The 14,351-nt window shown below is 35.8% G+C and overlaps 1 protein-coding gene across 2 annotated transcripts in view; it reads right to left on the reverse strand.

The window, feature by feature from the left end:
* The window catches only part of ITGB8 (integrin, beta 8), an 83,070-nt gene that overhangs the window by 44,235 nt on the left and 24,484 nt on the right, over positions 1-14,351 (reverse strand). Inside the window, exons 2-3 of one of the 2 annotated variants that reach the window (XM_005872303.2) lie at positions 9,954-10,039; positions 1,778-1,949 (exon numbers count right to left, since the gene is read on the reverse strand). In XM_005872303.2, the coding sequence (XP_005872365.1) occupies positions 1,778-1,949; positions 9,954-10,039 (258 nt within the window). The remainder of the gene's footprint in view (positions 1-1,777; positions 1,950-9,953; positions 10,040-14,351) is intronic. The other variant, XM_005872302.2, reaches the window with a different exon arrangement.

Consider the following 14,351-nt stretch of genomic DNA (forward strand, 5'->3'; position numbering starts at 1 on the left):
ATTGAAACATTGTTGCCATCACTGCCGCTCTAAGCTCTGAGGCCGAAGCTGGCTGAAAGCAGGTATCTGGAGCTTGTTTAGCTTCTATAATTGCAACTTTGTTGCTTAGAGTGTAGCTTAGAACAGGCTGAGGCAGGCGGGGAACTTTGGCTTCCTCCGTCACTGGAGCAAGCAAGCCTCCTGTTCGCTTCAGCTGCCTGGCTGCCAGCCGCCATCTTGGTTGGCAGTTAATTTGCATATCTCACTGATTAGCCAATGGGAAGGGTAGTGAAGTTATGGTTAATTATCATGTTTCTCTATTATTAGATAGGATTTGTTCATCCTCTCATAGTGATTTCAAATTTTATTGTACAGTACTCAGAGATATTGGCCTATAAAAAGTTCCACTTTTTGGAAATCAGTTTTCTTGTCTAAAATTTGATTTACTTCTGAAATTATTTCATGACCTTTGAAAATATTATTTTATTTATCAAGTGCTATGGACTAAATTGTGCCCCTTCCATTTATATGTTGAAGTCCTAACTCACAATGAGATGGTGTTTGGAAATGGGCCCTTTGGAAGATAATTAGGTTTAGATCAGGTTGTGAGGGTGGGGCTTTTATGAGGGGGTTAGTGTTCTTATAAGAAGTGACACAAGGGAGCTCTTTCACTCTATCTTTCTCTCTCTGTTACTCTCTCATCCTCTCCAGGAACTGAACCAGCTAGCACATAAATCTTGGACTTCCTAGCCTTTCAAACTGTGAGAAAATAAATTCCTGTTGTCTAAGCCACTTTGTATATGGCAGCAACAGAAGGTGGCAAGCATCACAATCTTACTTTCATTTTTGTGTGTATCCTTTTCCAACTGTTGCTCATACTTTGTGCTGTATAATTGTTTTATATGGTGACAAGCACAGTTTTAACTGGAAGCTTGGAATATGCCAAAAAAGAAATGGACTTTGTTTCTCTGGTAATCCAAGAGTGTGGAAGAAATAGTTCAGCTTTGGAATAGGGAGCTTGTGTGTCAATAATGGTTATTTAAAAATTTAATGACAGGACAAGATCACCCAGAATAAAATAATGAAGGCTTGCATATTAGTTAAAACTAAACATTTAATCGAGTGATGCACACCTGTGTACCTGAATTTATCTCGCCATATGAGGTTGTACACTGGGATTCTCTAACACTGGCAGAAAAGGAATAATTTCTAGTGGCCTATTACTTATGCCAAACTGTGGAACAATGCAATGGAAGGGCAAGTACAGAGGAAATATAGGAGGTGGAGTATGTACTAGTGTCAGGGGCCATCACAAAGCTGTTCAAGTTAATTATGACAATTATGAATTGTAGTTTTGTGTCTAAAAGTTTATGTCTAAAAGTCACAAAGGCTCTAAGGACAGCTTAATTCACATCTCTTACTAATTAGTTATTCAACCAATAAATTCAACAAATACTTATAGAATGCTTACTATATGCCAGCATTGGAGAAACAGAGTGGAATAAAATATGTTCTCTTTCTTCCAGGGCTGGCAGTAGAGCAAGAATACAATTACACTACAGCATGATCAAGTCTGGAAACACATAATTATAAAATAGTGCCGTCAAGTTTGCTGGAGTGTCTGAGGCCACACAGCTAGCTAGCTATAGGCACAATAAAGGCTAGAATTCTGATTTCCTGATTCTGAGCCCACTGTTATTTTCACTACAACAATACTGCCTGCCACAAATTATTAAATATGAGCAAGTAAAAATTTCAAATTAATAATCATCATTGATTTATTTGAAAATCATCAAACCTGGTCGCAGCTGGACCAATACTTCTCCTGGTGTCACCTGGGTATTAATTTCATTTTCAGTTGGTATTACATTCACAGACGGGTATTCTATTGAATCAATCAAACATCCTTTGCTTATTAAATTGGAAACAGTATCACAACGTTCACTCCTTGATCCACCTGAAATGAAATCCTGTTTAAAAGAAGGAAAATCACTGACATTTTTAGTGCATATCCTCTCAATTAAAACCAAAGAAAACCACATAACAAATTTTGCAAAGAAGCCATCTTCTAATATTGCACCATTTATGCAACTATCCCAAAGAGCCGCTTGTTTCCAATAAGAGTACTGGCAAATTTGTTTTAAGTAAGCTTTAATTCCTAAATCTTATTTAAAAAGAAGAAAATATTAAAGAGGAGATTTAAACGAAGTACTTTTGTTAACTGATCACTGTAAAATTATACCAACTTAATATTTTACTTTGGAGAGACTGCTCCAGAAGAAAATTTATCCAAAATAGACCATTCAGCGGTTCCAAATTTAAGCTTTAGTTCTCAAAGAACTCAACTGGTATGTTTATTACATATTGTTATGTTTGGAATACGAGAGTGAGTCCTCAGAAGTCACATGCTTAATTAAGTACAGAAAATTCATAAGAGAATGAATTGGAAATCTTCATTTCTTAGCCTGTGAAATCTGCCAACTTCTTATACACACAACAGTAATTCAGTAATCAAGTATGATTGATGCTCATAATGAGGCAGGGAGATAAGATGGCAGCTCAAATTTTCCTTATTTTGCAACTGAATCTAAAATGTTCATTATCATTCAGCATTGGCTAGTTGATGTTTATCCAAGAGCCATCCAATAAACTTGGAATTAATGGAGCAACCTTGAAATTTAGTTTATCTTATCTGTGAAGAAAATTATATTTTTATTCTTCATGTAATCATTCAGGTTTTTTTCCTAAGAACAAGATATGTATTGAAAAGTACAGAAATATGTTTTATTATATATAATGTTGGCCTGAATTATATGTGATATTTGCTTACACATTAGCTAGGTACTTATTTGCTCAGTGATCTTCCTGGCAATTTCGTTTCTTTTTTTTAAAATATATTTTTATTGATTTCAGAGAGGAAGGGAGAGGGAGAGGGAGAAACATCAATGATGAGAGAGAATCATTGATAGGCTGCCTCCTGCACGCCCCACACTGGGGTTCAAGCCTCAGCCTAGGCATGTGCCCTTGACCATAATTGAATCAGGTACCCTTCAGTCCTCAGGCCAACACGCTATCCAGTGAGCCAAACTGGCTAGGGCCTTCCTGGCTATTTCCATCTGGCATTCAGTTATTCCTCCTTTAGTTCAGCTGATTCAGAGAACTGGATTATTATCAATCATTCAATCAAAGAATACTTACTCAGAGACAGAAGTATTTTAGGTGCTGAGGATACAGAATAGAACAAGGTAGACATAGTTCCTGTCATCAAAGAGTCAATAAACCATCAGTGAATTCAGCCATGAAGCAAGGAAATGTAATAATCATGGCCATTAAACTTAGGGGAAGCACAGATTGTCCTAGGGTTATGGAGATTATTAAGTTTAATATTAGTTGATTATGAGATCACTCACTAATTATGGACAGGGACATCCCTGGCAGTGGAGAGTAATTAGATGGGATAGTGTTAGGCAATATAAAAACATTCATACAAGGATTTTAATTTAATTCCCATCTCAATTTAGAACAAGGGTTGGACAAATAGTAAGGAACAATGGGACAAATAAAACCCATGGCTTTTTTTCTATGGCTTTAATGATAAAAATGTTTTTTATAATGATTTTAAAATACTATAGTACAATAAAAAGGAGAATATGCAATAGAAAAAGTATGTAGCTCACAAAATGAAAAAAATTTTACTACGTGACCCTTTACAGTTCTGATCATTAGAGTGTAGAGCACACTTTGTAATATAAATATAATGAAAAGACAATAGAGAATATTTCCTTTCCAATCAATTTTTTCAGATGTCATTTGGTAAATCACTTCATGGAAATAGAAAAAATGTAATTTGCTTTTCTATTGACCATACACCTAGATTTTAGACGGAAATTAAAAATGTTCAAAGCCTTAATTTTGTGTATTCAAATTTACCCTATCTACTGATAAAACTTAGAGGTACTAAGAATGTGAGATTTGGTTTATAAACAACTTGGAGTTCCTCAGAGAAAGTGGCATATACTTCTATTGTATGTGTAACTTTTCGTCAGAAAGCCTCAGGCTAGGTGGGGGTGGGGAATCCCACCTGTGCCAGAGCTTGGGGAATATGTGCTCATTCATGCCTCACATGAAAGGACACAGACCAAGGGCCACATGTGTTTTACAGATGTAAAAATCCCAAGCCTTCAAATCAGGAAAGGGATAAAGTACAAATAACTCTGATTTTTTTTTTCAGCCAGAGGTTTTGCTATTTGTATATACAGAATGGAAAAGAAGTGAGTGTGGTTGATTCTCTACAAGTATAGATCATGCTATGCCATTTGACCTTTAAATGCCAAATAAGTTTGCTGATATAGACCAAATAATCTCAATTATTCTGCAATGTCTAAATCAGCCTGGTTGTTTTTACTCCAATGTAAAAATAATGTTGTACACTTGAAATGAATATAATATATGCCAGCTATCATTTAAATTTTTTTAAAAAGATGTGAAAAGGAGATGGGCTCTTGTTTGCATTTTTAAATAGCATGGTCAGATGACATTTGAACAAAACTGTGAAGGATCAGAGAGTGAACTACAGGGATTTCTGGAGGAAAATACACGAAGAGGAAGCATAGTGTGTAAATGCCCATGCAGAAAGAACTATGTCTGGCTTAGGCAAGGCCAATTCAGAGGCCAGAAATAATAATAATAGGAATAAAGTAGCTAACTTCTATTGAAAAACACACACACACACACACAACTAAGTCATAAAAACATTGCCAATTTGACAATTAGGGTTGAAAAGGGAAGAACAGACCATGGCATCAAAATGAAGAATGGAATGCTGCCCCTATCCACTGTGGCCTACTTTCCACTTTGTATAAAAGAAAAGAATTTGAAGCCACACCCATTTAATTTTTTGTGTTTTGTGGCATTTTAATTTCTTCTAATTCTTATGTTTTACTTTTTCTACAAGAAGCACTCAAGCAAACTCAGACTTCAGCTGTCTGCATCTAAAACCTATTTGGTGATGATGTTTTGTTTAGTTATACACTTGAACCCTGCATGGTTTTGTTAACTGATGTTACCCCAATTAACTCGACAACAGCAAAACTAGAATCAAATGTTGAGTTTTTAAATTTGGCATCAAATTCTATAGTATAAATTTAGTTATTTAGAGGTTATTAATTGAATTGATATTACAGTCCTGGAAATTTTTTTTTTCAGTCCTGGAAATTTTATGTCATATAAAAATATCCTCTAAAGTGTTTCAGTATTCTTTTTCTTTCTAAAAGATATTACTTTATATTTTCAATAAATAAATAAATAATAAAACCTATTTGGAATGAAAAGGCCATGTTGAAGTTACCTGGCTGGCTTTTCTTCAGTTATTACTTTCACCCATTTAATGGAATAATCTGGGGAGATACATAAGAAAAGTGTTTTATCCCCCTCATTTCTGAGTCCTGAGTTTCAGATTTGGCAATCTGCACAAAAATGAAAGAATTCTATCATCTTCATTTTGATAGTGAATGCCTTTTGTATCATATTTTAATATAATTATGCTCCACGGCTGCCCTCTAAACTTCTGGTTATGCAATCACAACCTGTATGTGACATATCAGGCAGGAGAGGAAGAGAGACTGGTCAAGTCCTTCACATATGTTAAAAATGAACATGCGGCAAACTAGGTAATATTGATAAGGTTCTGTTTATCTTCAATATTTTTCAATTGCTTTTCTGTAGCATGGAGGGAAAGAGAAGGTAAAAATATATATATAATGGCAGATTTACATGCTACACAAGAATGTAAGCAAATTGAGTATATATCCTGTGTAAATTTTCTAGAAATCTTTTATTTTTTGTTATTAAAAAGGAAGAGATGGGTGGGGGTGGGGAAGAAAAAGAACAGAGAGAGAGAGAGAATACACAGAGAGGGTTTTTTGTTTGTTTTTCTTTATTGATTGCTTTGTGATTTATAGTACAGTTGTCATTCTTAGTTCTAGTTATTTCACTATATATAACTAGTGAAATAACTAGGCATATATATATATATATACACACATATATATGTATATCTACTATATGGTCATAGGTTTAATTTTATTCAGGTCTTAAGAGTCTCTTAGCTAAAGTGTTTACAACAAACTGATAATTAATTTAGCTTCAGGGCATGAATACTGAAGAAAAATAGATACCAATTAAGTTTCTTTAAACTTTCTAAATTTTATTTTTCAATCACAGTTCACATTCAATGTTATATTAGTTTCAGGTGTATAACATACTGATTAGACATTTATAATAACTTGTGAAGTGATCATCCTAATAAGTCTGATACCATACATAGTTATTATAATATTAGGGACTATATTCTAAGCCAGTGATGGCGAAACTATGACTCACGTGTCAGAGGTGACATGCGAACTCATTTTTTGGGTTGATTTTTTTTTGTTAAATGGCATTTAAATATATAAAATAAATATCAAAAATATAAGTCTTTGTTTTACTATGGTTGCAAATATCAAAAAATTTCTATATGTGACACAGCACCAGAGTTAAGTTAGGGTTTTTTAAAATGCTCACACGCCGAGCTCAAAAGGTTCGCCATCACTGTTCTAAGCTGTACTTTACATCCATAACTGTTTTGTAACTGCCAATTTGTACTTCTTAATCCCTTCACCTTCTTCACCCAGCCCCTCAAACCCACTCCCATCTGGGAGTCATCAGTTTGTTTCTGTATCTATGAGTTCGTTTCTGCTTTGTTTGTTTATTCTGCTTTTTAGGTTCCAAATATAAGTGAATTCATAGGGTATTTGTCCTTCACTGTGACTCATTTCACCCAAGACAACACCCTCTAGGTCCATCCATGTTGTCCCAAGTGGTACGATTTCATCCTTTTTATGGCTGAGTAATATTCTATTGTATATTCAGGGTGTCCCAAAAATGTATACACACTTTGAATAATTATAAAGGCAGTATTTATTAAAATACATTTCATTTTCAAAATGTGATTGAGTCAGCTATTAAAGTGTATATACATTTTTTGGGACACCCTGTAGGTACCATTTCTTTTTTATCCATTTGTCTTTTGACTGGCCCACTTAATCCATTTACATTTAAGGTAATTATTGATAGGTATGTACTTATTACCATTTTATTAATAGTTTTCTGATTGTTTTTGTAGTTCTCTTATTTTCTTAGTTTCTTGCTCTCTTCCCTTGTATGTTGATAACTTTTTGCAGTGTTGTGTTTGGATTGCTTTCTCTTTATTTCTTGTATATCTCTTGTAAATTTCTGGTTTGTGGTTTCAATGTGCTTCATATATACCAAGCTATGATTATAGCAGTCTATTTTAAGTTAACAGTCGCTTAAGTTCAAACACATTCTAAAATCACTACCATTTTTACTCACCCCCTCCATGTTTATGTGTTTTTTTTTTCAATCTATTCTACCTTCTTTTGTGTGTTTGTGTGCATCCCTTAATTTACTATTGTAATTACATACGATCTTCCTACTTTTGCCTTTTAACCTTTGTACTGGCTTAGTGTTGGTTGAACTACTGCCTTTATTATGTGTTTGCCTTTGTCAGTGAGAGTTTTCTTTGCGATATTTTCTTATTCATATATTTTTAAATTTTTTTGTTCTTCATTTTGAAGAAGTCCCTTTAACATTTCTTGTAGTACATTTCTTGGTTTGATGGTAATGCATTCCTCCAACTTTTCTTTTACTTTTGACCAGCTTTGAAAATCATATAAGCCAGGCTTAAGAACAGATAAAACCACATCTTCCTTCTCTGTCCCTCTACCCTGCTGATTGAGGAATAATAGACATCAGTTGCATGCATACCTAAGTGGTGGGCGATCTTTCAAAACCAACCACTGCATTCTTTCTCTTGGTGATGTCAGGTCAGCCTGTAGGAGTGGACAGCTCCTTCTGTTAATGATGTGGCTAGTGGCCAAGTCCTAACACTGGTTGCTTCACCTAGGGTTGTGTTCTTAACACAGGCAATTCCAATTTTCCCAAGCCTGAATGAATTGCTCCAGAGTTTCACCGAAGTTCTTATAATAACAACTCCCATTTCTTAAGCAATGTCTGTTTGCCAAATGCTTCCCACACACTGTTTCACTTAATCTTCACAACAGTGTGTCATAAGTGCAGTTATTATTTCCATTTTAAAGCTAGGGAAAACTGAGGTTCAGAGCACATGTTAATATGGTACTATGGTTAGAAATTGATGGAACTGGGATTGGAATCCAAGGTGATCTCATTTCAGAGCCTGCTTTTTCAACCTCTAAATTACCGTAGACTACCCTTCAGTACATAGAATATTTTGGGACATGAACAGCCAATTCATTTCTGAATATTTTCTGAGATCCCTTTATGGGGATTTGATCAAGAGCATAAACAGATTTTGTCTTCTCTGCCCTGGCAGCCACCCACCTCTTCCCTTGGCTTACCTCCTTCCATTTGACCGGCCATTCCTCTGAATAATCCCTTCTCCCCTGGCAGGACTGACATTACAACTCACATAACTGTGACTCTCCAGATTTTTTGTGCCAGCAGAGGTGTGAGATGGAGAGGAACCCTTTGGAACCAGACCTTCTATATGGCTGGCATGGTGCATTTAGCTGACAACTGGGTTTCCAAATCATCTTTTGAAAGTTCTTCTAAACTACATACACTAAAGTTCTCAGCAACTGATGTCAAGTTGGCCCAAACTCCATGACTCTAAGGATCTTCCTTAGTGATACAGTAAAAATGTAAAATGGAGTATTGGGTTAGGGTCAGGAAACATCAAGCTATGACGCATTCTTGACAGAGATACTCTAATTTGGAGTGACATCTGATTTTGTCACTGGTAAAACCCAGGCCACATTCAGAAGCCTTGAGGCTGTCAGTAGGAGGGGCACTTACTTTCAGACATGGCTACTGTTCCATGAACCCCTACCCTACCACTTTCTTGCCTTGCCTCGTGAAAGAAAATAACATCCACTATCTTTTGCTACTTTTCACCTTTCTTTTTTCCTCCTTGGGGATGCGTAAGAGCAAGCAGTAATAGGAGAGGTTGGAAAGATGATGGTAGGTGCAGTTTTTGAGCTAAATCAGAGGAAGTAAAGCTAGAGGTTTCTCTTCATCCCAAGCAAAAGGCCATTAAAGATCTATCTGTTCAAATTCTCAGGGGCTACATAAATAAATACAAAATTACCTACGCAGTCTCACCCCAAATTAGCAGATGGCTTCTTCATTACAACTTATATAACAGGTGGTTCTAATTAGAGATTACCAACAACACCACCCACAAAACTACTTTAGAGAAGGAATACATTATAATTATTTTACTAAGAAGTTATTGGGATATGTTTCTCTTGTTAGGATGTAAAACACAAATTTTTAACAATAAACATTTCTTAATTATTTTCTATACCACAGAATTTAAATGTACACACTATCACATGTCAAAAGAAAAGCACCCCATTTTCCATAAGTTACTAAAGAATTGATATACAATGTTATGATAGGATAAATCACTTAACTCCAAGTATTGCAAATAAAACAAATGAAACTGACCAATAAATTAGCTTGCTTTTCTTTAATAAGCAAGTACAAGACAACGATCCAACTTGGATATGTAACCGAATGCGCCAAGCTGCAACAAGAATTTCACACAAAGCCTTCTGACCTAAGCAAAAGTTACTATCTGTGTTTGCCAATTTTCTCTATAGAACAGATGGAAAACATAAAATGGTTTGCACTTCATTTCAAAATTACCATAATTTTCCTAATAAAAAGGTTATACTTTATATTCAGCCAGATATGCTGTTTCCAGGCATAAAACCAAATAAAATTTTCCTGATGCTCATCAGTATCGTTTTCCTGATACACCTTCAAGGTACGGAGTTACAGGGCAATGAAATTATGCTAGAGAGAAGGGCAATTGTGAGAAAAACAGAAAAGAGAAAAAAAAAGAACAAAGAAAGAAAAAAAATTAGGCACACCTCTTGAGCACACCATCCACATTCTGGATCTAGCGCAAGGCACTTGGTGCAGGATGCTGCATTCGAAGATGCACATCTGCTGTTTTCTGAAATGGAAGACAAAATGAGGGGTTATGGCTTATTTTCCTACTGGGAAGTATACAGTTCTAGACCAAAATGTTTTTTGAAAACTGAAATAAGATGACAATAGTTTTAAGTACATGACATCAAAAAATACACAACTTCTTTTGGGAGGAGTTAACCTGCTCATTGCTATTAATAAGTACTGCATTTCCTGGAGAGTTATTATTTGGTTTTATTATTTGGGGGAAATAAGAGTGGTAGAAATACGATTTTAGATAGGTTTTGGGGTTTGGCTTGAATTCTCCTCCAATAGTAGAGGACCCTCCAAAGTGTTTAATGTGTTGAAGTTTCACTGTATTTATATTATCTGAACCAATGAGGTGTTTTTGGATCTAGAATTTTTCCTGTAAGAATAATCAAATACAGACTTCAATCTCAACAGGAAAATCCACATTGAGTCATAGTGAATGACGTTCCTGAGAAATAATCTTGAAGGACATATATTATAATTAATTTGTGTTAATATTGATTATTTTGACTTGAAGGATAACAGAATCAGATATGATTCAGTGTTTTAAAGGTAAAGTGGTTAAAATGAATGAGTTGTTTTAGTTCATTTAATTACTCTGACTGGACCACTTTAATTCATGACCAATTCACTTTTCCGTGGATACCCACACTTGGCTGTGACATTTTAATAACATAATTGTGCTTAGAAACTATTTACCTTTGTTCCTCTAGCCACAAACTACTTACACCATTAGAAAGAGGCTCATCATTATAGACTTAAACACATAAAATATAACAATGAGTCATAAATTACTTTATTGTGAGTTTTTAGTGGCATAATCACATCCTTTTTAAAAAAATATATTTTTTTATTGATGTTGGAGAGTAAGGGAAAGGGAGAGAGAGAGAAACATCAATGATGAGAGAGAATCACTGATTGGCTGCCTCCTGCACACCACCTACTGGGGATCAAGCCGGCAACCAGTGCATGTGCCCTTAACCAGAATTGAACCTGGGGCCTTTCAATCCACAGGGCAATGCTCTATCCATTGAGCCAAACCAGCCAGAGCCACATCCTTTCTATATTATCCCTACATGCTTCCTACATTCTATCCTTTACTGTTTACTCTGAAATATCCCAAGGACACTGGAAACCACAGCATACTGTCCAACTCACTCACAGGCACACAGTAAATAGCATTGACATGCTGGCTGTAAGTACCTCACAGTCCAGGTGAGAAGAGAACTATATAAGCAGACAGTGAAACACAATGTGATAAGCACAAGGGAGAGACCATCAGGGCACTATGAACATAGTGAGGAGATGCTCACTCTGCTTTATTTTTATTTTTAAAACTATTTTTTATTGTTAATAGTATACAGATATCTCCTATTTCCCCATCACTGCTTTAGAGGGACGGTTCCCCTGAGGCAGTGATATCTAGTATGTCTCTTTGCCATCCCTCTTTGTTTCTTCTAATCTGTGCCTGTTTCTTTTAAAAATGTAATAGGCATGAAAGAAGACTCTGTGTGCATGCACAATCACACATGGACATGATGGTTTGAAAGAGAATAGAGCCCACAAAGTCTCTAGCTGTCCCCATCCAGTTGGTTTCTCTTTTTCTTCTTCTTCTGCTTGCCCCAAACATTCTAGAAAACAGGGCTAAAACAGTTCAGACCTGGAAATGGCGTAGGTGTTTGCAGTGAGAAGAGAGAGGAACTGTAGGAGAGTAATCATAGCAGAGAGGTGCTAACTGGGGTGATAGTGAGTACTCTTCCCTGTAACTCCCAAGATAGCAACGAGTTAAGCTGCAAGTATCCTTCCCTAACATCCCTGCTGTTCTATTATCTCCTCTCTGTATCCCCTTGCACCCTTTGTCCTTGGCTTTATATCAACTTTTAAAATACATTATCTAAAACTTCTTCACTAATATAGATGCACTGGCCTGGAATTCCAAGGACAAAAATAAATACTGTTTTGGGGTCCCTTTACTACCAGTGTGGCCATCTCCTAGTAACTAGGAAGACTCCAATAGCCTAAAATCTTTCCAACTGGCTTAGCGCAAAACTGTAAAAGATGCTTATTCCTAAAGTAGTCAGAAGAAGGAGTGACCTTCTTACTTGTTTCCAGAAAGAAAACCAATTTAAGTCCAGAAATCAAGCACATTTGCAGACCCAACTTGACCTTTACCAACTCTTTACAACTCTTAAACTTAACCCAATTGGAACATGGAATTAAGGTTATTGCAGATCATACTTGACCAAGCCTTTTACTGACTCAGTAGGACTTTTGCTCTGGCAGTTAAGATTGCAATCTCCTGGAAGGAAGCAGCAGATCCTACAGCTCTGCTCCTCATGTTTGTAATGGTTTTCTCACTCTGTCCTAGGTCAACCCAAATTCAAGTTCAAGTTAGGCTCCCACTTACATAGCACATGAGGTAAATAATGAATATATGAACAAAAATGTGTTTTCTTTGTATTCTGCTTTCTTGGCTTCGTCCTTTAAAAAGCTCTAGGCCAACCTCTGTTCTGAAACTTTAGACACCTAAGGATGATGACTACGAGGGATAGAGACTTTGGTTCTGTCAATACTTTTTAGGTTTAAAAGCTGACATTTCTCAGAGTCTACAGAACTACCAGAAATTGATCCCATAAATGGATATGGAGGAGGTGGGTAGGCCTTACGGTTCTGCAGAACTAGAGGAAGGCCATAAATTGAACTCCAGGGGAATAGTGTCGAATGTTATTGCTGTAGAGTGTCATGGTTAGAATTTACAGAAGACAAGCCAGATACACTTTGGTAAATAGCATTTTAAGGAATTTTTTTTTGAACTTTAAAACATGCAATTAAGTAAAAACCTAACACAAAAATGTTACACTAATTATAGCAATTCTTTACACTAAATGGATATGCTATTATGGGGCTATTTGTTACTACGTGTTAGGAGTGTGTGTGTGTGTGTGTGTGTGTGTGTGTGTGTATCTGTCTCTCTCACACACACTTCTGTGCAAATAGAAAGCTTTACACTGCCCACACATCGATGTATGACTTCTGTTTACTGACACTGGCAGCTTTTCATCAGCCTCTGGGTCTACTCAGTTCATTCCCATCCCTGATTCAACATCACAGGAAGGCGACTTTCCAGAGTTGGTTTCTAGCAGCTGTCATTGCTGACACTTCATTAGAGGGTGTGCCTGAGTGGTTCTTCTTCCCTCTAGGACAGTGGGAGCTTCTTGTCCAGTATTTGTCCAGTGTTGTGCATTAAAGACCTTGTTCTTTATGTTCTAGCACCGTGTTTTCATTAAGGATAGTTTTTTAAAAATGGATTGTACTGGAAATTCTTAAGCCAATGGAAGCAGAAGGATAATATTTTAAACCACATAGCCTCAGAACCCTCTTTTGTACTTTTTTTAAAAGTCCTAAGTGCCTCACAAATCACATGTCATTAAAAAATGTGCTGCCTTGACAGAAATCAGTGGAGGATTTAACATCATATCATCAGTATGTTTGTACTTTCTGAATAATTTTATTCCTTCATAAGCATGGGCTGTGAGTCTTGCTTTTCTCTCATTTTGTTACAACTGGAGGTAACAAATGTGATGAGATAGTATTGCTAAATGAATACTGGGAACAAAGTTCGAGATTTTCATAGCACTGCTCCATAGTAGCTATGTGCCCCTAGGCTGGTTACCTAAATTCGCTGGGGCTCCATTTCCTCCACAATATCACTGGGCTAACCACTTATAAAAAATACCAATAGGAGATGAAATGAGCAAGTATATGCATGCCAAGAATAGCACTTATGGTATAGTAGACACTCAGTAACGGGACTATTGTAGTGTTATAATTAATATATGAGTTAATTGGATATATACATATATTCATACATAAATGTGTATTTAATTCTAGCTTTTAAAAAAAGAAGGCATTATGTGTCTTTAAGTTTGTTGTAAATGTAATTGGCTGTCTTTAAAATAAAGTCACTTGGGTCATAAAGGCAAAGGTTTAAAAATATAACTAATATATAAAAATCATTATTAAGGTAAAAGTTACTGTATTTTAGTTATTTAAAAATGATTCTTAAGATCTAACTTAGTCAGGTATACACACATCAGTCCAATCTATCACAGGTAAAATTTTGGCACGACTATTGACTATAATTGGATTTCTGAAAATGTCTTAGAACACCTTCATTTTGTTCACAATTTGCAAAGTGAACATTGACTTAATCTGAATAGTTTTTGAGTTTTTTCCCAGAGTTAAATGTTTAGGGCATATGTGAGATGACTTCTTTAACTTATTTCATGAGGTATAATAAATACCCA

Source organism: Myotis brandtii, unplaced genomic scaffold (assembly GCF_000412655.1).
Source record: "Myotis brandtii unplaced genomic scaffold, ASM41265v1 scaffold374, whole genome shotgun sequence".
NCBI classification, from domain to species: Eukaryota; Metazoa; Chordata; class Mammalia; order Chiroptera; family Vespertilionidae; genus Myotis; species Myotis brandtii.